The sequence below is a fragment of the Neltuma alba genome, unplaced genomic scaffold, assembly GCF_004799145.2.
Source record: "Neltuma alba isolate B1F8T4 unplaced genomic scaffold, ASM479914v2 tig00005238_pilon, whole genome shotgun sequence".
Taxonomy (NCBI): Eukaryota; Viridiplantae; Streptophyta; class Magnoliopsida; order Fabales; family Fabaceae; genus Neltuma; species Neltuma alba.
The window spans coordinates 125,798-149,502 of record NW_021634030.1 but is presented as its reverse complement, the minus strand read 5'-3'; the positions used below and the strand labels follow the sequence as shown (position 1 = coordinate 149,502).

Genomic DNA, 23,705 nt, shown 5'->3' with positions numbered 1-23,705 from the left:
AATAGTATGACTCATTTTTAAATTTCTGCATTATATTGATCCACACTAGTTGAAAGGCTAACATATTAAGAAACATAATTAAGAGTGAAAAAGGGAATATATTAAAAATTATACATGTATTTCTTTTTTTCCGGGAAATAAGAAACATGGGCCCATATTATACCAAGCAGGGTAAATGAATCTTATAGATTACACCATTAATATTTTTCTTTGTCTGTCTTGTTGCCATTGTTACATCCGGATTCAATTTCTCAGGTTAATCTTGCCACAAGATCAAGCACAACAAAATCATATCAGATTCTTATAGTACAAATCATCCCATAAATTTCCGTAACATCAAGTTTTGAACATCCACTTGAGCATTTTCATATAGTCGATTGTTTCATATCTCTCATCTTCAATGGCAGCAAAAATAGGAAATGGCAAGACTTGGCCGGCCAATGTGGTGTTGTGCTTCTTCTTGTTGTCTGTGCACATGAACGAAGGTCAAGACACAGTCAACAATGGCCAGGAAGCTACTTCTAGTCAGAAGCTTGAGGTTGATAAGCTTTTGAGGAAATTGAATAAACCAGCCGTCAAGTCTATAAAGGTATATATAGACAGTATATTCATCTTCACGTTTTTTTATCAGCAGGTTATTTTTCCTTGTTTTACTGAAAATTTGAAAATTATTTGAGGATTTTAAAATCTATGATCCTTTGTGTTGAAAATATATAATATTTGCTAAAACCAGAGTCCTGATGGAGACATAATCGACTGCGTCTCAATCCTGAATCAACCAGCTTTTGATCACCCGAAACTCAAAAATCACAAAATTAAGGTGAACCAGATTACTTTATTGAGATTCCTCCAACCCTTAATTTGGCTTCTTATTAATCAGAATACTCTGAAGCCGACTCATCATTTTTCATTTGATTGAAGATGAGCCAACTTTCCGACCTGAAGTAAAGATAGAAAGCAAAATGTCTTCAAAGTCAAAGCCAATTGTTCAGCCATGGCACCGAGTTGGAAGTTGCCCAAATAGAACCATTCCTATAAGAAGAACAAGAAAGGAGGACATCCTGAGGGCAAGCTCGATCCAACAATTCGGGAAGAAGAATCTCAAAACTGTCCTTCTTCGTTCATATGTTGCCGGTCAAGGTGGCCATGAGGTACTTATGTTGTCCCTCACTCTACCTATATAAACAAGCTTTTAACGTTTTATTTAGCTTATCAATATATATATATATATATATAGAGAGAGAGAGAGAGAGAGAGCCCAAATCCACATATCTACGAAATTTGGTGTAAGTGACCGACAAAATTTGCTTTAGTTGGTAATTAAGAACTTGCCTTATATCACACGGATATATCATGTATGTGCGAGTATTCTTTGAGCTCACGCTGTAGAATTGTGGGACCCACCGCTAAACTTTTTCCCTCTATCTTTCTCTAATTTCACTCTTTGATGGTTTTGGAGGATAAAGTATGCTTCAGTTTTTGTGAAAGGAGAAAAATATTATGGAGGGAAAGCAACTATGAGCGTGTGGCAGCCTACTGTTCAAAAGGATGAGTATAGTATCTCTCAAATTTGGGTTATAAGTGATGCTGACAGTAAAAATCTTAACACTATTGAAGCTGGCTGGCAGGTACATATTCTGTAATTCTTTCGCACAACAAAAATGTAAAATAATTCGTAATGAAAAAAAAAAAACATATAAAACTCGCTTTTGACTTTCTCGTGCTTATTTAAGTGCGTGTGCGTGTACATGTGTGTGTGTGTGTGATGAAGATTCATTCATATTATTTATTATACAATCCCAAGATTACACCAAGGCATGTAGCAATAATATTTTCAAATAACATTTTCAAAATTTTCATTTGACTCCGTTATTTATTCTTGATCTCTATATTTTATCTAACAAAAATTTTAAATATTCCGAAGTATCAGCATTAGCACGACCAAATTCAAAAGTTAATTACTTAAAAGCCCTCAAATTTATCATTCACATTACACAAATTTACAGGTCAAATTAGGAGTATTTAACATTTATATAACCTGAATTTAAAACTAGAAAGATATTTAATACCATTTACAACTTAAACAATTAATAAAAATTGACAAGTGTAACAATGAGTTCTTATCATTAGAAATAAAAGATTCGTGAAGTCGGTCCTTAAGAATAATTCTTGCTATTTATTAATGTTACTTCCTATCGATCTCATTCTCTATTTCGCTATTGGCCAATTAGGTGCACCCACAACTATATGGGGATAACGCGACCAGACTGTTCACCTACTGGACTGTGAGCTCAAGTTCCTTAGCAATCACACGCGCGAGCACATTCTTGCAATCATTTTCTTTTTGTCATTTTGATTCTCAATTTTTTTTTAATATGTGACACTGACAGAGTGATTCATATAAAAGCACCGGATGTTATGACCTTCTTTGTTCTGGGTTTGTTCAACTTGATGCTGGAATAGCTGTGGGAAGTCGCATCACACCATTATCTGTCTATGGTGACGCTAATTCCCAATATGGTATCACCATCATGATCTGGAAGGTACTTTTTAGTGATCAGATTACTTAATTGGGACAGCACTATGATTTTTCAAAGTAATATAACTCAATCTTTTTGGTAAACGGTAGCTAAACCACTATTTATACTTGTAGATCATCAAATCAGATTGTGTGAAGATGTCTTGTTTTGTTTGAAAATTGAGATATATATTTGATTGTATTAATGAGCAGGATGTGAGCAACGGAGACTGGTGGATGCAATATGGTGAAGATAAAGTCATGGGATATTGGCCTTCGTCTTTGTTCTCACACTTATCTGATAGTTCAACAGCGATACAGTTGGGAGGTGAAGTAGTAAACTCAGAATCAGAAGGCCAGCACAGCACAACGCAAATGGGAAGTGGCCATTTTCCTTCAGAAGGTCAAGGGAAGGCTGGCTACTTCATCAACATTAAGTATATTAATGGCCAAAACCAACTCTTGCCTGCTGGTAACTTGGTCCCTTACGTTGATCATCCCAATTGCTATGATCTCCGAACTGATCATAATGATGATTGGGGCAACTTCTTCTTTTATGGCGGACCTGGAAGAAACTCCAATTGCCCATGATCGATCCCTTTGTCCTCAATTAATATTATCTTGTATGTTTATATTAGTATGTTATCTTTCCTCCACTACAATTCTAAAATAAGGATGGATGAGAAAACAGACAAATGCGTCTTGAATATGTTTTCATTTGAACTTTCTAAAAGCTGAACTTTATAAGAGCTTTGTAACATACTACCTCCGATTCTTAATATAAGACCTCATTTGATTTTTATTTTGGTTCTAAATATAAAACTCCAATCTAATTTGTCTCTCATGTTTATCTATTTTTTCTTAATATAGTCCTTCTAATAATAGTAGTTCTAACTAATAAACTTGATTAATAAGGATATTTTAGGAAAGACAACACCTATTTATTACAAATAACTAACTTAACTTATTTTCTTAATATATTTCAATTAATCAACTAGCTCTTACAATTAAGACTGGAGGTAGTATATTATTATAAATTTTTCATATTTTTATTTTGAATTAAAAGCTAAGGATAGACACTAACTGCATGATATTATAACTGAGATTAATCCTACAATCTCTCACTTACAAGGGGAGTTATTTGAATTTGCATCTAAATAAATAGAATAGATATGTCAAAATATAAACGGGTATTCATTTAACTCACCTCAATTAGTTTGGCGAATTGAAAGTTGAAACTTGACTCTTTAATTTAGAGGATCAGAATGAGGTAGCCCACCTAAATTACCAAAAAATTTAAAAACTTAAAAAAATAATATATCTTTAAACATTTAACATTCATTAATTTTTTTCTATTGACATCATTCCTCTTTTTTTTTTTGGCTACGCATAAGTATCTTCCTATTGGAGACAATTCCATTTGAAGTATCGTCGGGTACTAAATATCAGCACCTCTCCCAATAGGGATTATTTTTGTTACAATAAGGAAAGTTCATTGATCTTTTTATATATTTTATGGTAATGATTAAAAAAGATTTGCTTGACCATTTTAGGCAGCAAGAAGCTCAAGATTTGCTTAAAATTTTTTGCAATTTGAGCGTGTGGCTGCTCATACAGTAGTTTTGATGACGGTGTATGTAGAAAATGAGATTTGATTTGATTTTATGTTTTGAAATTTGTTTACAGGTTTTTTATTTGATTTTGTATATTTACGATATTTTTATCGATTTGATTTGACTTTGTATATTGGAAATTTGATTTCGTATATTATGTTTAATCAGATTCTTATTTTTTTCCTAAAAAAAGAGAAAAGTTAAGCCTTAAATAATAAGCATTAACTTTCATCACTTTTAAATTTTATTAGTGCCTGTTAAGTTATATTCCCTCCGGTTCAAAATATAAGCTAAACATTATCCATTATGTTTCTCAAGAAACTAATTAAAATCAATTTAAAACAATAAATGTGTGAGGCATATATTTATTTTTCCTAATATACCCTTATTAATGAAGAGAATAAGTAAAAGATGTAATAAATGAATTAAAAAGGAAAGAGAATATATGGGGGTAAAATTGAAAAAAACTCACTAAATGCTTAGACCAAAGTGAATGTTATCTTATAATCCGGTTCAAAATGTTTAAGTTATTCACATTTCTCTATTTGTACTTTGAACATACCTATCTCACTCAATGACAAGTAATGGATATACATGAATCAATACTTAAGCCATTCACTGGACCAAAGGAAACGTATTCACCTTCTATCTGCATGTAAATGGCCTCTTTTATTAGATGATGATCCAACAACAGTAGTTGATTGTTGGCAAAAGGAAAAAAAAAACAACAGTAGTTGATTTTAAATGATAAATTATTTTAACATGTAGTAATATTTTCTTGAGTATAAAGGAGATTCATAAAATCATTCTAATTATGCATGAGATCGAGATATTACAGGAGGTTCCTGGGGGACAGAGTATGGTCATCCGTACGTAATAAACATGGATTCATATTATTTATGAGCCGTTGGTGAAAGTGTGTGTGTATAAGAACCAACAATTCGCAAGTTTCAAAGAAGTGATCCAACAACACAGACACAGAGAGAAGTGAGAGAAAAAAAGGAAGAGCCATGTCTCCATCCTCTTTTTCTCTCTAACTATATTCTTCATTAGGTAATATTAATATACAATAATCAACTTCATCGATCAAAACCCACTTTTTTTTTTGGTAAAAAAAATGAAGTTAATTCTAACAAAAATCAAAGCCGATTGAGCTATGTCCGATCAAAGTAAGTTCTGGAAATTATATATGATAAGCCGTACCCCCTTGAACATAAATATATGTCAGAAGCTTTAAACATCAGAATTTTTTTAGAGGAAAAAAATGGATGAGAAAGATCTGATTATTATTTGATTGGTGGTAGGTAAAAAAGGGCACAGAGTAAGCTGGTCAGAAATGGTGGGGAAGGATGCTGACGCGGCAATTAGCGTGATCAATAAAACCAACCCATTGGTGAGTGTGGTTAGGGTCCAGCAAGGCCAACCTGTGTCTCATGACTTCTGCTGCAACCGTGTCTACCTCTTCGTGGGTCCCAACAACAAGGTTGCCTCCCTCCCCCAAGTTGGTTGACCACTTCTTCTTCATAATTATACCAATATGTGTGTTCCCACCATATAAGTGCAGTCCAGTTCGTGGCTATGCCTCTTCATATATATCACTAATAAGGGAATATTGGCTATTTTGCCTTTCACCTGTACGAAGCATTTCTGTATCTATCAACGAGATATTATATTTGTTATCCTCCTCCCGTTTGTTTTTTTACTTCTTATTTTTTATTTTAGAAGAGGATCTCGTAGTATACCAACTTCAAAGTATAGCACATGACCTAAGATTATAAACGTATTTCCAGAAATTGTCTGATGTGGCACATTGCATAGCGGTGAACTTCAAAAGGATTGAACGAAAAGGTATTATAGTTTATAGATCATTTAAGTTTGTAATCATCGACCTTGTTTGACAATTTCTATGCCAATGAACCAAAATGCACCTCACGAGAAAATCGATAGTCATGCTTTTCTGCCGCCAGAAGCACGGAGGAAGCTCTACGACAATATGTGAACATTCAGATGTAATCTCAAGGACTTTAACCGGATAGCAATAGAAATACAGTAACTAAATTATCACCATATATCGATCAGTGATAAATAATAATGGGTCGAAATGTATGGAAAAGAGTATATACTACCTTCGGTCCTAATTAGGACCAAAGGTAGAATTAAATGTTGATGACTCCTATCCTACCAGATCAGAGAAGATGAATCAATCCTCCTCGAAATGTCAAGGATTTAAATTAGGGATGCTTAGACTTTTAGTCACCACTGAAAGTATGGCTTTTTGCGGCAACAATTGAAGTCGCTGCTGAAAGTCGAACTTGTCGACGCTAAAAGTGTAAAAAGTCGCTACTGAAAGTTTGAGTTTTAGCGACGACTTTAAAAAGTCACAACTAAAAGCGTAAGTTTCAGAAAAAGTCGCAGCTAAAAGCGTAAGTTTCAGTGGCGACAACTTTGAGAGTCGCCGCTAAAAATGTGAATTTTTACAACTATTTTTTTTCACCAACAAATCTATTTTTTTATTCAAATATAATATTTAACATCTCAAAACATTAAATGTATCATTTTATGATGAAAAAAATAAAATAAGGTAATAATATTTCATTTTCATAGAATTTATGTTTAAATCAATACTTTAATTAAAATGTATTATATATTTACAATTATGTATTATATATACTCTTCTTATTCTTAATATAGGACCTAATTAAAAAGTTGATGTTAGTCATATATGTAAGACTTATTTCATATGTTTATCAATTTTTTCCAAATTAACCCTATTAATATTCCCTCAACAATGATCAAGTAGGAGAGGGGGCATGGAATTGAAAAAGATGCTTAAGGTGTTTTAGAAAAAACACATCATATTAACTAATTTAACTAATATCTTAATCTACTCAAATTAGTTAATTAGATCTTACATTAAAGACTGAAGGAGTACATATATAAATTCTTTTATTGGTTTTAGTGTCTACTTAAAAATAATTTTTCTACTAATTTGATAGATATAGTTTAATATGTTGTATGTATGTGTCTATATAAAATACAATTGATGAAATAAATTTTAACAATTTACAAATGATCAAAAGAAAGTGACTTTCAGCTACAACTTCAATTAATGTCGCAGAAAGTCATACTTTCAGTGGCAACTTTTTAAAATCACCGTTGGAAGTATGAGGTTTAGGTGCGACTTTAATCGTCGCTGCTGAAAGTCACACTTTTAGAGTCACCACTCAAAGTGTGACTTTTTACAACTATTTTTTCTCACCAATAAATATAATTTTTTTATTTAAATACAATATTTGACATCTCAAAACATTAAATGTATCATTATTTTATGAAAAAAAATAAAGCAAGGTAATAATAGTCCATTTTCATAAATAAATTTATAATTAAAAATTTAAAATAATAAAAATTGATAACATAATGTAAATTCTGTTCAATAAATTTAAAAAAAATTAGATAATTAACTATACTTTTAGCGACAACTCAATTTGTTGCCACTAGAACATATCAACGATGGCCGCTACAGCAAATACTTGGTGACGACTTTTTATTGCCGCTAAAAAACTTCAGCGGCAACTAAAGTCAAGTTTTTTGCAGTGACTGCGGGTGGCACGATTGCCTTGTGTAAAAAATCAAATTCCAAGCATCTGTGTAGTGATGAACTCGTATCTTTAATGATTCCACAAGGGTCCTTGGTGATATTAACTGTTATACTATTGAATTAGACTCAAATATCTCTGATAATTGTTTTATAGTAAAAATTAGATGTTAAGAGGTGTCATATCTAGTTTTGTAAATGGGCCTAAGTTAGTTAGGTTGGGCACTGTAGCCTATAAATGAGAGTCATAGGGTCTATTATTATGTGTATTGAAATTCATGGCCATGTGGCCTTCATCAATAATATGAGTAGTATTCAGTTTATCTAGTTCTTTACATGGTATTTAGTAGTAGGTTCGAATGGGCTCACAAGCAAAATAGCCCAATTCTTGGAGACACTTTGATTAGTACACAGACCACCGATATCCACGACAACATCGTCATGTAGTTTAATTGCTATGCCCATTCTCTATATCGTGGGTAGCCCTAGTTGCTGTTCCTTCGAGCAGTTGCCATTTCTTCGAGCATCTGTCGACTACCATTCTTGAGATTTCCATCTCAAAAATTGTCGCCTCTGTCATCACATGCATCTCTGATGAGAGTTTTCGAAAAAGAACCATTCTTGTGCCTTTTGTTCTTATCATCTCTTCCTTTCTTCCCAAATCGATCGCCCTACGTCCCAATTTCAAAGTTTAATAAATTACGATGGATAAAGAAGATGATATAGCAGCAAACACACACTCTCTCATAGACTTCACCTAGCCTCTGTATCTTCACTTGTCGGACACTCAATCTGTGCCCTTGGTATCTCAAGTGCTACAGGGAGCTGACAACTATGAAGTCTGGGGTCGATCGATCAAGCTTGCCCTTCTCACCAAGAACAAAATAGGAATTATTGATGGAACGTGTACCCGAGACAATCAAGATGCCAAACTTCATGATCTCTGGGATAGGTGTAATGCAATCGTGCTATCTTAGCTTGTCAATTCGATGGACAAGCAGATAGCTACTAGCATAGTCTTCTCTAACAGTGCAAGATTGGTGTGGTTAGACTTAAAAGGATCACTTTCACAAGGTAGATGGTATGTGTATTTTTGCTCTACACAAGAAGATTAATTCCATGACCCAAGGTACTATGAGTGTATCTAAACATTACACTAAGCTTAAGGACCTCTAGGATGAATTTGATGCTATCATGCCACTACCCACCTATAAATGTGACACCACTCAAGAATATACCAAGACAATTCAGCAACAAAGACTCTTTCAATTCCTAACCGGCCTGAACAACAATTTTCATTAGGATCGAACACAAATCCTTCTTCAGTCACCACTTCCCATAATCAGTCAAGCCTACTCTATGATTTGTCAGGATGAGTCTCAACAATATATTTCTACCTACACCAGTAATTCTTCTTTTGACAATGGCACTATGGCAGCTCATGGTGGAAGGTAAGGGAGGGGCCAAGGATGAGGAAGAGGTAGATCCTTTGAAGAATGTTCTCATTGTCATCAGAAAGGCCACAAAAGAGAAAATTGTTGAGTTGGTCAGTTTTCCCACCAATCTTCAAGGGAGACAACCTTATAATCCTACTACCATTACCACCATCTCATCTTCACCTTCTCTTTCACCAAGTCAGATGCCTCTTACCCAAGAACAATATGATCAAATATTGAGACTCCTACAAAAGGAACAAGATGATATAGCAATAGGCATAACTGACTATCTGGAGGAAACCATCTCAGGTATAGTTCTTGCTATCCCTAGGTCATTTTGTGAATCTAAATGGATCCTTGACTCTGGTGCAACGCGTCATTTTGTGAATAGTCTAAGCATGTTTAATACAGTGGATAAATACTCAGGTCCTATAAGAGTAATTAAGGTTCCTGTTCGCAATGCAAGTGCACGGGTCGTCACAAGTAATAAAGTGATAAGTAGAGTATCGTTCTCATGAGGATTTGGTTTCAAAACTCGGTCAAATATTGATTATCACACTTTCGCTTAATTTGAGTAACACAAATATCAAGAGTGAAAGCAACTGTTTATAAAATTAAAAATTAATAAAAAGAAAAAGTGATTCTTCAATTCCAATGATTCAAAGGGATCTAGGATTATTTATCCCCCTTATATTTCAAAAGTACTCAATTAAATCCTCATTGTATTTGCTTCTTAATTATAGATTATGCTAGCCAAGGACACTAAATTACCTATAAGTGCTCTCTCAAGTCTCCAAATAGGTGTTTGGCTCAATTAATTCCTTAATCTGTTAATTAATTAATTAAGCCCCAATTTTAATTGCAAACCTTATGTGACTATGTGAGGTTAATGAGTATATCTCTATCTCATTAACAAAACCATCCATCCAACTCGCAAATTTCAAATTCTCACACAATTAAACCTAAGTTCTACACTCAATCTAGCCCTCTCAAGCATCAATCAAGAGAACCCAACAACCTCATTGGTGGCCAATCAACAAGAAGCACTAAGCATAGAGTAAAATCAACACAATCATATCATTAATCACAAATATATAGGGGAAATGAGTACTTAATCCATACAAAAGTTCAAAATCATCCTAGAATCAAAGTATTTAGTCACACATACTCAAGAAATCCATGTAAACATACACCTATATCAACACAAACATGAAACAAGAGTAGAGAAAGCAAGATAGAGAGGAAAAACCAAGGAAAGAAGCCCAAATCTCTTCAAAACTCCACCTCCTAGCTCAATCTCCTCCAAGAAGCAAGCCTTAGCACAACCAAATACTCTCAAGAACCACCCAGATCTGAAGAATGGCGGCCAAAGTCGAGTTTTAAGGCTTAAAACCTATAATTTTTGAGCTTAGTTGAACTGTGCATTTTGCTATCAATGACTGTGCCATGGCCTAAAAATTTTGCGCCACAGCTAAGTTTTCCTCTATTTTAGTTGAGCCGCAGCCAAGTCAGAGTGCGCCGTAGCTCATTTGCCTTGGAAAGTTTTGTACTTCTAGCTCAAATGAGGAGTTCTACCTATGATTTGGCCTCTATTTTTTCTTCTTTGATCACCATAATATAATTCTTTAGAAACCTTGATCTTTAATTCCTTCCGAAGTGCTTCCAAGTGGCTTGAAACTTTAATTTTTAGACCAAAATAATCTTGCAAAAGTGACAAACTTTATAAGCTCAAAAACAACAAGGATAAATGCCAAAATATGAACAAATACAAGTAAGAGTGCATAAAACTTAAAGAAAAAGTACTAAAATGACATGAAATTCTAGAGATTAACAGTTCCTAATGGTGACAGGATGCTAATCACTCACGTAGGCACTGTTAAGATCCTTGATAATGTTGCTCCAAAGGATGTTTATTATGTTGTTGGTTGCTGTTATAACCTCATTTCTGTATCTAAATTAATAGCAAGTAAAGAATTTGTGGCTTCATTTTACTATGATTATTGTACACTGCAGGACACCTTAACTGGGAAAACAAGGAGGATTAATAGCCTCTATGGTGGTCTCTATATCATTGAAGAAGTTAACAAAATGGATAGTGTGATGCATGTTTCTACTAAACACGTTACTTGGCATAACGGATTGGGTCATGTTCCCATGAACAAACTTAGATAACTAGACTTGATTCAGATAGAAGTTCATGTTATTATTGATGAGAAATGTATTGTTTGTTCTCATGCTAAACAAGCCTGTTTACCTTTTCCTTTTAGTACTTCTAAAACACATAGTAGTTTTGAGCTGATTCATGTAGATGTTTGGGGACCCTATAGGGTTCCCAATTATAAAGGACATCGCTATTTTTTGAGTGTTGTAGATGATTTTTCCCTCTATACTTGGACCTTTCTTATGATCAATAAAAATGAGGTTGTTCATCATTTAAAGAGTTTTCTGCTTTATGTTGCTATTCAATTTTCTTTTGTTGTTAAGAAAGTAAGAACAGACAATGGTTTGGAATTTGTTAATGCTGAATTGAAAACTCATTTCACTAGTAAAGGGATAGTACATGAGACTTCATGCCCCTAAACACCACAACAAAATGGGGTGGTTGAAACAAAACCTCACCACCTATTAGAAGTTGCTAGGAGTCTTATTTTTCAGTCCCATATTCCTTTAAAATTTTGGGGGGAAGACGTACAATCACTTAATTATTTGATCAACAAGACTCCCTCTTCAATTTTAGTGAACAAGACCCCTTATGAAGTTCTATACAACCATCAACCAGATCTGTCCACTTTAAGGGTCTTTGGGTGCCTAGCTTTCGCTACAATTTTATAGCCTCATGATAAATTTCAGCACCATTCTGAACCTTATGTTGTTATTGGGTACCAACTAATCAAAAGGGTTAATTATTATATAACCTTCAATCCAAGATTATCCATATAAGTAGGATTTTATTTTTGAAGAATCTAGGTGTCCTTTTAAAGATGCAGTAGGTCTCAATTAAGGGGGGAGACAACAATATGCAAATGATTGAATATCCCTTTGGCAATACAAGTAGAAGTTATGATACTGAACCAATACCCCCACCATTAATTAAATCTAACAATCATAATAACCATTAAGAACAATTAGATGAGGTTGGAGATCCAATAGATGTAGAAGCTCCTCAATTATCTTAGAGACCAGACCGAGAAAGAAGGAGACCCACTTGGATGAAAGACTATGTATGTCATGCTAACACAACTTTTAAGTCATTGGTAGGTTATGCTTGCACTATAGATACAGATCACACATTAATGACAAATGCAAAAATGGTAAGGTATCCAATGCAATCATATTTATCTTATTCACATATATCACAAGAGTATAAACATGTTTTGTCTAGTTTTGACAGCATTACAGAACCATCCAAGCAGAGTTTAATCATAGTTTATGTAGATGATCTTGTAATCACAGGAAATCAAGCAGAGAAGATTGATGAAGTAAAGAAATTTTTGCATAACAAATTCAAAATTAAGGATTTAGGTCAACTCAAATATTTTGTGGGAATAGAAGTAGCTAGGTCAAGGCATGGAATAATACTCAATCAAAGAAAATATACATTAGATATTTTGACTGACATGGGTTTGACTGCAGCAAAGCCACTTAGTATACCTATTGAACAAAATGTAAGATTGAGTAGCAAACCAAGCAATCAGGGAGAAGACCCCTTGACCACAGATCTAAGCACATACAGGAGATTAATAAGTAAATTGTCATATCTTACTGTGACTAGGCCTGACATAAGCTTTGTTGTGCAGGCACTCAGTCAATTCATGAATGCACCAAGAACATCATATTACAAGGCAGCAACAAGAGTGGTCAGATATTTGAAAGGCTATCCAAGACTTGGAATTAAACTTGCAGCAACTCAAAATGTCCAATTGGAATGCTTTGTGGATGCAGATTGGGGAACATGTCTAGATACTATAAGATCCATGACTAGATATGTAGCCAAGTTTGGTGGATCAACAATATCCTAGAAATCAAAGAAACAGAATACGGTTGCCAAATCATCTACAGAAGTAGAATACAGAGCCTTAAGCAGTGCTGTGTTAGAGGTTGTATGGATCAAACGGTTGCTGGAAGACCTTGGAATGACTAATTTGAAGCCTATGCATGTTTACCGTGATAGTAAATCAGCAATTTGTATTGCAAACAATCCTATGTATCATGAGAGAACCAAACATATAGAGATAGATTGTCATTTTGTTAGAGAGAAATTACAGCAGGGAATTATAAGTCTAAATTATGTAAGAAGTAAAGAACAGCAAGGTGAAATATTCACTAAGGGTCTAGGTAAGCAGGATCATGATAGAATCCTGAGCAAGTTAGGAGTTGTAAATCTTTATGCACCACAAACTTGAGAGGGAGTGTTAAGAGGCCTAAGTTAGTTAGGTTGGGCCCTTTAGCCTATAAATAAGACAAAGTCCATTATTATGTGTATTGAAATTCATGGCCATATGGCCTTAATCAATAATATGAGTAGTATCTAGTTCTTTACATTAGGAAAATTGGTTATGGAGCAAGCATTGCACTCCCGTAAACGTGAACCAACTTAGTTAGTTAAGGATGATTTAGCTTCTGGTCTTTCCAGGCTTTGTTTTGATAAAAATAGAGTTTGTGATGCTTCATTTTGATTTTAATCTCTCAACTTTCAAATCATAGGTTTTGGTCTCTCAGAAAATAAAATGATCCAAGTTTTTATTGGATTATAAGAACCAATATTTTAAATGAAAGGAAACTTGAGGGACCAAAACCAAAATGAAAGTAAATTAAAGGATCAAAGTTTGTATTAATCCAACTACAAATATTAAAAAAACATTTTAAAATACTTATAAAAAAAGTAATTGTTTGGTTGGCCAATTTATCGACCCACTTCAAGCGGGTTTGTGTTTACAAAATACCAACCCACACCGGCCAACCCACAAACTGTAACAAGTAGCAAGCCCCGTTGTGCACTTTACCAAGCTCTTGTATCAATAAGACATTAATGAATGGTATTGTCAACGCTTGCCGATATAATTGCCGCAGTAGTTTAACATTGCAGGCAACATGTAGCTCAAGAAGGTTTTTTCAAATTTGAACGTGTAGCTGCTCATAAAGTTTTGGCCTTTGACAGTGCATCCAAAACTTGAAAAGGGGATTTCATTTGATTTTATATTTGAAATTTTTGTGAATTTTTTATTTGATTTTGTATATTTAAAATATGTTTTTATATTTGATTTGGTTGTGTATATTTAAAATTTGACTTCAAATATCATGGTTAAATCAGATTATGATTTTTTTCTTGAAAAAAGAAAAAAGAAAAAGAGAAAAGTTAGCCCTTCGATTGTCCGGGGAGGATACCATATAATCTCTCACAAAAAAAACCTACCATGTTATCAATATAATGCATAAATCACAATAAATTGACAGTTTTCTGTTAGAATAGGGCGACAACAAACTTAAAATAGAGGGAAAATTAATATTTGGTAACTCTAGCATTATTACCGTTTTACTAAAATTATTAGCGAGGATATTACAAGTAAAAGCAACCTCAAAAACCAACCTTTTGAGTTGTTCGGTTTTCTTTGTAACCTGGATAATGCATCATCATGTCATCGAAATCTCGCCACAAAAAGGATAAGAAGGTAATCTAACATTTAAAAAGGGGTAATACGAAGCATCCTATAAATTCTTGCAAACACGGTTCTCGTATATTCATTAGAGAATTCTCGTTTTGTTCTTCCTTCTTATTTCTTACATTCAATAATTAATGGCGTTAAAATTGGGAAACGAGAGGACTTGGAAGGAAAAATTGATATTTTATTCTTTCTTCTTGTTTTCTTTATTACATATCACCATGGCAAGCCGAGACTCCTTCATTGGTGCCCCAGCCAGTAATGCTAGTTCTACTCAGAAGCTCGAGGTTGAGCAGATTTTGAAGAATTTGAATAAACCAGCTGTTAAATCTATTCAGGTGTGCGCGCGCCCGCGTGTGTGTGTATGAGTGGGTGTGTTTGTGTAACAACTTCAATGCTATATATTGAGCCAATTGCCAATCAACTAGCATTATTTTCCTTTTTAATTATGTGTTGAACTTGGTGGGTACTTAAAACATACAGAGTCCTGATGGAGATATAATCGATTGTGTTGATATTTTAAAACAACCAGCTTTTGATCACCCAAAGCTTAAAAATCACAAAATCCGGGTAAGAATACTTTCCTTTTGTGTTTTACTAGTCCTCTAATCCAGAATTTTGATGGTAGATACAATCAATTATTTCTCATTTGGCTTTAGATGAGGCCAAGTTCTTACCCAGAAGGGACGATAATGGAAGAAAGTAATAATGTGTCTTCAAAATCAGCACCAATTCCTCAACTATGGCACCAAAATGGAACTTGTCCAGGGGGAACCATTCCTATAAGAAGGACAAGAGAAGAAGACATATTGAGAGCAAGTTCTGTGCAACAATTTGGAAAGAAGAATCTCAAGAACATCCCTCCAACAGCACCGAACGTTGGCCATGAGGTATACTTATGTTATGCCTCTATCAAATAAACTACAAGATTTTATTTTTACGTTTCGTTTTGCTTATTTCATGATTTCCCCCCTATTTTTTGTTGCTTTGATGGCTTTGTTGCCTTTCAGTATGCCATAGCTTTTACGAGAGGTGATAGATATTATGGTGCGAGCGCAACCATGAACGTTTGGAAGCCTAATGTTCAACAAAACGATGAATTTAGTATCTCTCAAATGTGGGTCGTAAATAATGATGATAGTCAAAATCTCAACACTATTGAAGCCGGTTGCATGTACTAAATATTTTATGCTTAAACATGTTTAGATATTTCTCCTTGTTATCAGTTATGTCTCTATATATCAATTGTATCTAATTATCCCCCATTTCTCTCAAACTCAAACAATTAGGTGAGTCCAGAACTGTTTGGAGATTATCGCACCAGACTATTCACATATTGGACTGTAAGTTCAAATTTATTCGCAACCCTGCATTTTGTTTGTCCAGATCACAGTCTTAATTATTATTGTAATGCAACAGACTGATTCATATAGAGATACTGGATGCTATAATCTCCTATGCTCTGGCTTTGTTCAACTCAATGCCGGAGTAGCTGTAGGATCCACAATCTGGCCATTATCTTCCTATGGGAATGCTAAATCCCAATATCAAATCAAGATCCTCATATGGAAGGTACCATTTTCAATATATTAGGATCATGTGCTCATATACTCCTCCGATCCTAAAAGTAGGACCTTGATAAATAATTTATAAAGACTGAAAAAAATTAAGTTAGTTATCAATTAGAAATGTGTTAGTTTCTTAAAATGCCCTTTAATTAATCATTTGTATTAGAAACTATCTCTAATGGAAATCCCCTTAATAAGTGCTATTCATAGAGACGGTTTGGAGACTTTTGGAGACAGTGAATTGGAGTATTATATCTTTAAGAACAAATCGATGCTAGCTTCTACTAAGATCGGAGGAGTATATAGCTTGTGAATAGTATAGCTTGTTAATGATTTGATGCTGACAATAAAAAGGATAAACTCAATGGAGACTGGTGGATGCAATATGGAGCGGACAAAGTTATGGGATATTGGCCTTCATCCATATTCACACACCTCTCTGATGGTGCATCATTGATGGAGTGGGGAGGTGAAATAATAAACTCAGAATCTAATGGACAACACACAAGAACACAAATGGGAAGTGGGCATTTTCCTAGAGAAGGATATGGCAAAGCAAGCTATTTCAACAACATCAAAATTGTTGATGGCAAAAATCAATTGGTGCGTCCTACTAACATTACGCCTTACTCTGATAATTCCAACTGTTATTCTATCCAAACCGGCTCTTCTCGTCGATTGGGCACTTTCTTCTATTATGGCGGTCCTGGCAGAAACCCTAGTTGCCCTTAATGTTGTATAGTGGTTTTAAGGTTTTATTAGAATTTCTATCAAAGATCTCATATTTTCCTCGATCCTCTTGGTTGGTCTCAAATGCTTCGTACATTCTGGATGAGAATATAATACAGCATTAGTATATCGGTGAATCCGTGGATGTGTCCTATTGATTATGTTATTTGCATTTTAAAGCTTAATCCACTTGCATGTCTTACCACTGCAATCTTTCAGTAAAATTCTTCGATCTATTAGAATATGACGAATTGTTTAAAGGGAAAAGGAAAAATTGAAGTTGAAAAAAAAAAAAGACTTTGTCGATAAAAAAAAAAAGAAATTTGAAAAAGGGCAATGGAAAAGGAAAAAAAATTATAAAGGTAACGGTAATTAGGGAAAATCAATACTCCTCCGATCCTTAATATATGACCTAATTATTGAGTTAATTTTGGTTCTAAATATAAGACCTATTATCATATTTATCAATTTTTTTCTAAATCATCCCTATGATACTCCCTCAACCATAATTAAGTAGAAGAGGAAAGGAGGATATTCAAGAAGATGATTATGATATTTTAGGAAAAACATGTCATATTTCTTATAATTAACTAACTTATCTAACTTCGTTAATATAATCCAATTAGTTAAATAGATCTTATATTAAGGACCGGAGGAGTATAATGGATAATTTTTTTTTTTTTAACACGTTGTAATGCTCTCAATGATTCTTTTTCTTTTAAAAAAGGAAAGATAACATGCGCTTCAATAATGAACCCCGATAAAAGTAAAACATTCCCTTATATTGGATTTTTTTGGTCCGTTAATTGGTATATTTTCTTGAGAAAACCAAAAAAAAATCTGCAAATTACTAAATCTCAAATGAAAAATTCTTATAAAAAATTGTTATTATTTGCAGGTCAAGTATAGTCAAAATATTAAACCTATTAAAGTATAAATTTTTTTATTTATAATTTAGTAATTTTCAGGATATTTTTGTGATATTTTTTCTATTTTTATTTAAGTTACGAAATCTTGTAATTATTAAATAGGGAGAATTACTATGAGATTTCAAGAGAAAAAAATTACAAAATAGTCCCAGAAGTTGTTGTCCTCCACTTAAAAATTTGTCATTACAAGTTGTTCAATTTGTTATTAGGACCTTTTAACAATCATTTCTCTTCCTTAGAATTTGATTGTAATTCTTCCTATTAAATATTAGATCCTATTGTTCTATTTTTGTGTGTGTTAACGGTTAACAGTTACCACATGTTAATAAAGACTAAGGTAATTTATTCTTATTGTTGGCAAAAAAAAAAAAACAGAGAATTTATTCTTATAATTATTATAAGCAAATCTTAAGAAATACGGTAATAAATTATTACTTTTGAACAATATATAAAGCAAACCTCAAAAGAGATTATGTAATTTATTCTTATAATTATTTATAATTTTTTTTGCCAACCTTATAATTATTTATAATTACAATATAAAAAAATTTCCTTAAATAATGCTGCTTTCCCATTTTTGTAGTTAAACTCATTTTGGTAAGTAAATTTGGTCGAGTCATAGAGTAACTTCAAATTCAAGAAACTACGCACACAGACATCCTATAAATTTCTGAGCCTTCAATTCTCCAACACCGACTTGAGAATTCTCACAAAGGAGCTATCTTAGCTTAGCTTGTTTTATATTTCCTCAACTTCAATAGCGGCAAACTTGGGAGATCATAATACTTACTGGGTAAAGAACTATGTCTTATTCTGCTTCATCTTGTTTTCTGTACCTATGGGGATAGCAGACGGGGACAAGAATGGCGGTTCTGTTCTGAATCTTGAAATTCAGAAGCTTATGAACCACTTGAACAGACCAGCTGTTAAGTCTATCAAGGTATACATGCAAGTCTTTTTTTTTTTAAATGAATTTTCAATTTGACAAATAACAGTTCTCTGCCATTCTATATTTTATAATTGATTGGGCTAACCGTTGGTGTTTCAAAATCAGAGCCCTGATGGTGATATAATCGATTGCGTTCATATTTTAAATCAGCCAGCTTTTCAAAATTCGAAGCTCAGGGATCACAAAATTCAGGTGAACATAATTTGCTTCAAGTTTCTTTTCTTTTTCACCGAACCAAAGGTTTCTCTCATTCACAAGCTAATTATCTCTCATTTTATGAAGATGAAACCGAGTTTTCATCCAGAAGGAATGATGTTTGAAGAAAATGAAGCATCATCTTCAAGGCAAAAGCCAATTTCTCAGTTGTGGCACCAAAGCGGAAGTTGCCCAGAAGGAACCATTCCGATAAGAAGAATAAGAGAAGAAGACATCTTAAGAGCAGAGTCTATCCAAAGATTCGGGAAGAAGAACCACAAGAGCATTCCTGAGTTTACATCTTTTAAAACTGAAGCTCAGCACCAGGTACATATACTGTTGCCACTGTGCGCGTATCTCTGAATTTAAACACAAAAACCTCTGGTTCCTGTAAATACATGTAAACTAACGTAGTTTCTTCAGTTTTATGCTTACTTATTAGTGTATTTTTCTTCTATTGCTTCTTTGATGATTTTGGAACATCTAGTTTGCCACAGTTTATGTGACGGGAGATAAGTATTATGGAGGCAAGGCATCCATGAACATTTGGAAACCCATAGTTGAAAAGCATAACGAATTTAGTAACTCTCAATTGGGGATACAAAATGGCAATACTAGTAAAGGTTACGATAGCATTCAAGCTGGCTGGCAGGTATATATTCTTTAATTTCTTTCCAAAAAGATTATACCCAAATATATTACATATCATCAACCAATAAACTTCTCATTTCTGATGTGCTCACCTGAGTTTCTCTCTCCCTCTCTCTGTTTTTTGTTTTTTAATTTGGAAAATTAGATGAATCCACAGCCATATGGAGATAATAACACCAGACTTTTTACATTTTGGACAGTGAGTTCAGCTTTGTCAATTCACAACCCAAATTGTAGTTTCATCAGATCATTCTCTTGGTTATTATCATTATATAACTAATTTACTGATTTTATATGACAAATGACAGGCAGATTCAGGTCAAAGTACAGGATGTTTTGATATGCTTTGCTCTGGTTTTGTTCAGCTTAACAATGGAGTAGCTGTGGGAGCCTCCATCCAACCATTGTCTGTCTATGGCGACCTTAAATCCCAATTTGACATGACCATCCTTATTTGGAAGGTACCCAACTCTCTTTTCATATCAGATTACATCAATCTCATCATTCTGATAGAAATATAACACGGTTGTTTTCTCACATCAGAGGGATTTCAGCTTCGTTTGATGCATAATTGAATCTGATATATATGTTTCATCCGATATATTTAGGATCCAATCAATGGAGATTGGTGGATGCAATATGGGAGAGATACAGTGGTGGGATATTGGCCATCGTCTTTGTTTGGACGCCTCTCTGATGGGGCAACGACGATACTGTGGGGAGGTGAAGTGTTAAACTTAGCATCTGAAGATGGGAAACACAGCACAACACAAATGGGAAGTGGACATTTTGCTGGGGAAGCTCAAGGGAGAGCAAGTTATTTCAGGAACATTACAATTGTGAACGGGAAAAACCAATCTGTGCCTCCTCCTAATGGTGTTGCCACTTACTCTGATCATGTCAAGTGCTGCAATGTGAAAATGGCATCTTCTAATGATGAACTTGGAGCCTACTTCTATTTTGGTGGTCCAGGAAGAAATCTTGCTTGCCTTTGAGAGAGAGAGAGAGAGAGAGATCATTATGCAGATCTTTGTATTACTAGTTTTCTTTTTTCCTAATCAAGATTTTTGTGCGAATAAGAAGGCGACTTTAATTCTTTATTGTTCCCTTAGTTATATCAATTGCTTTTGATTATGTCGAGTTCTTTGAATTAACCTAGTAATTAAGGAGTACTCGTGGAGTGAGAAAAAGGCTAGTGAGACAAAACAAGTGCATTAAAAGGCATAACCTTTTTTAAAAAATGAAATTAAAAGGCATAACTCACTACAAAATAACATGCTTTTAGCTATGGAATTTAATGATGGATTAGCGACGAAAACGGATTAGCGATAGAATTTGATTAGCGCTCTTCACAGAAATTTCCGTCGCAAATCCATTGCTAAGGCAATTTTTGAAAAAAAAATAAAATGCCATGTGGCACCTCTACCAATCGCCACGTCATCACTGGTGACCACCTCCACCTGTCGCTGCCACTTCACCTCTACTGCCACATCACATGTCACCTTTGCCTGCCACGTGTCACCACCATATAAGTCCCTCCTCAAATTGACTTCTCCATGGCTCAAACCCAGGACCTCTTCTGTGCACGTGTGCGGTTTTACCAGTTGAGCTGTAATGAACCTGTTGACTTATTATGTAAAATTATATATATATAATATTATTTTACACAAACAATTATATATACATATATATTATTAAAAACTAAAAATATACTATATGATAATTTTAATTATAACAATTTTAATGACAAAATAATTTTTAAATATTTGTTTTATCATTTGTTTTATAATGTTTTATTTTTAAAATAATTTTAATTTCTAATGACACTAATTTTGAATTTTAAATCATAAATAATTTTTTATAAATAATTTTTAAAATTTATTTTTTAATTAACATTGATAAGATATACAATTTAATTATATATGTATTATATTACATTATATTATATTATCTATATGTGTTTTATATATTTGAAGAAAATCATTTACAATTAGTCAAAAAATCTTGTTATTCAAAAAATAACTACTATAATAAAATTTAATAAATTATTCTATATAAAAAATTAAATGATTTGAATAGATTATGATAAATAGTATTATCCTACTTATATATATATCCTATGTAATTTATTTTTTTAAAATTCTTTGTATATACCATTTGTTTTTGTATTGAAGACCAAAATCAATCTATATCATGGGTATTAATTACATCATGATTAAATTTTATTGTTTAATGATTGAAATTCAAAATTCACTTCAATATTAGTTTGCGTTCATATAAATTTATTTTTTTGGTTTTGAATTTCTATCATATATTATATATTTCAATATATTGTACATATGATAAAATTATTTCTTTCTTATATCAGTTTGTATAAAAAAGTTATTAATATTCTTATTATATTTTTTAATTATTATTAATAATCAAGAGGAATTTATTTTAATGAAATATAAACAAGTTTTCTAAGAAATTATCTTTCTATTTTCAGTATATACCTAATGATGACATGAATGATTGCGATATCTTCATTAACACCAACTCCACAAATATATCAATTTATTTTATAATTAAAAATGTTTTTAAATTATTATATTCTTAATTGTTATTATATAAATTTTTGTAAGATTATAATTTAAAACTAGTGACAGATTAGCGACAGAATTGTGACGGAATAGAATTAGCGACAGAATTAGTGATAAAAACTTCTATGACAAACAATTTAGCGACGAAATTAGTAACGGAAATTTCTGACGGAAAAAATTCCATTGCTAAGGATTTTTTGACGGATTAGCGACGAACAGAAATTCCGTCGCTAATATTAGTGGCGGAAAATTTCTGTTGCTAATCCGTCAAAAAAATTAGCGACGGAATTTCTGTCACAATTCCATCAGAAATCAGCAACGGAATTTTTTTCCGTCACAAATTCTATCGCTAATCAACTGTTTTTTTGTAGTGACTTATGGGCAGCAATGACAACGATGTACAGCAACTTATCTCTTAAATGAGCTCCTCCTTCTCATTAAAAGTTCTGGGTGAATTATCTCTTTTTCTTGGGCATTGAGTTTCATGGCACAAAGGCTGGCTTTCATCTTTCCCAAAGGAAATACTACAGAAGTGTTGCAGATTCTGTTACAGATGTTCTTTGACTTATGGCTGTGTTAAAAGAGATAAATAATCAGCTGATTCGTACTCCCACCATTTGGTGTGACAATTCTGGCGCGGTAGCCTTAGCTGCCAATCCTGTTCTGCATAATAAGTCCAAGCACTTTGAGCTTGACTTACACTTTATTCGTGAAGAAGCCACAGAGGGAATATTAGGCGTGGGATGTGAATTATACAGAGTATTAATCAGTTTCTCTCAACTTGTGCCTCTGATTTGACTTTCGAATAGACACAAGCAAACTAAAATGGCCAAGGGATATGATGATAAAGACAAGGTTATAGTACATGTATTTCCGCTCAGGTAAATAATAGATACATATAATTCAACATATATAAAAATAAGCTTACTTGAGGCATTAGTTACTAGTAAAGAACTAAAAAGTGAAAAAGCTTCCAAGAATAACAACGTAAAGTTACTTCTTTTTTTTCCCCCTTCTTTTCCTTTTGATATATCTAATCAGTTTTCAAGAGGAAAGACCATGGGCAACCAGGGCTTCTCCCCGGACCACCAAAAAAGAAGTACTTGCCCCAGTTATCAGAAGTACCAAGTTGGACATTGTAGCAGTTGGATTGGTCAGTGTAAGTGCGAGTGTTATTAGGAGGGATGGCTTGATTTTTGCCATTAACAATTCTAATTTCCTTGAAAAAGCCAGCTTTCCCAAAACCTTCTTCAGGAAAATGGCCCCTTTCCATTTGTGTT

At 33.4% G+C, this 23,705-nt stretch overlaps 4 protein-coding genes across 4 annotated transcripts; all 4 read left to right on the top strand.

Annotated features, from left to right (window-relative positions):
* The first annotated feature begins 400 nt into the window (after positions 1–400).
* Positions 401–3,109, top strand: LOC114747190 (uncharacterized). Its single transcript, XM_028935478.1, has 7 exons — positions 401–589; positions 734–820; positions 927–1,151; positions 1,467–1,628; positions 2,232–2,285; positions 2,391–2,543; positions 2,732–3,109. Exons 1-7 carry the CDS (start codon positions 401–403, stop codon positions 3,107–3,109), a joined length of 1,248 nt encoding a protein of 415 aa, XP_028791311.1.
* A 9,670-nt stretch (positions 3,110–12,779) lies between these two features.
* On the top strand, positions 12,780–13,181 carry LOC114747189 (uncharacterized mitochondrial protein AtMg00240-like). The gene has a single exon (XM_028935477.1). It carries the CDS (start codon positions 12,780–12,782, stop codon positions 13,179–13,181), a length of 402 nt encoding a protein of 133 aa, XP_028791310.1.
* Positions 13,182–15,043: 1,862 nt separating this feature from the next.
* Positions 15,044–17,122, top strand: LOC114747188 (uncharacterized). The gene is made up of 7 exons (XM_028935476.1): positions 15,044–15,160; positions 15,306–15,392; positions 15,482–15,712; positions 15,833–15,993; positions 16,111–16,165; positions 16,242–16,394; positions 16,745–17,122. The coding sequence occupies exons 1-7, from the start codon at positions 15,044–15,046 to the stop codon at positions 17,120–17,122; spliced, it is 1,182 nt and encodes a 393-aa protein (XP_028791309.1).
* A 1,764-nt stretch (positions 17,123–18,886) lies between these two features.
* Positions 18,887–20,838, top strand: LOC114747186 (uncharacterized). Its single transcript, XM_028935475.1, has 7 exons — positions 18,887–18,988; positions 19,103–19,189; positions 19,280–19,519; positions 19,680–19,844; positions 19,989–20,042; positions 20,152–20,304; positions 20,452–20,838. The coding sequence occupies exons 1-7, from the start codon at positions 18,887–18,889 to the stop codon at positions 20,836–20,838; spliced, it is 1,188 nt and encodes a 395-aa protein (XP_028791308.1).
* Positions 20,839–23,705: the final 2,867 nt, after the last annotated feature.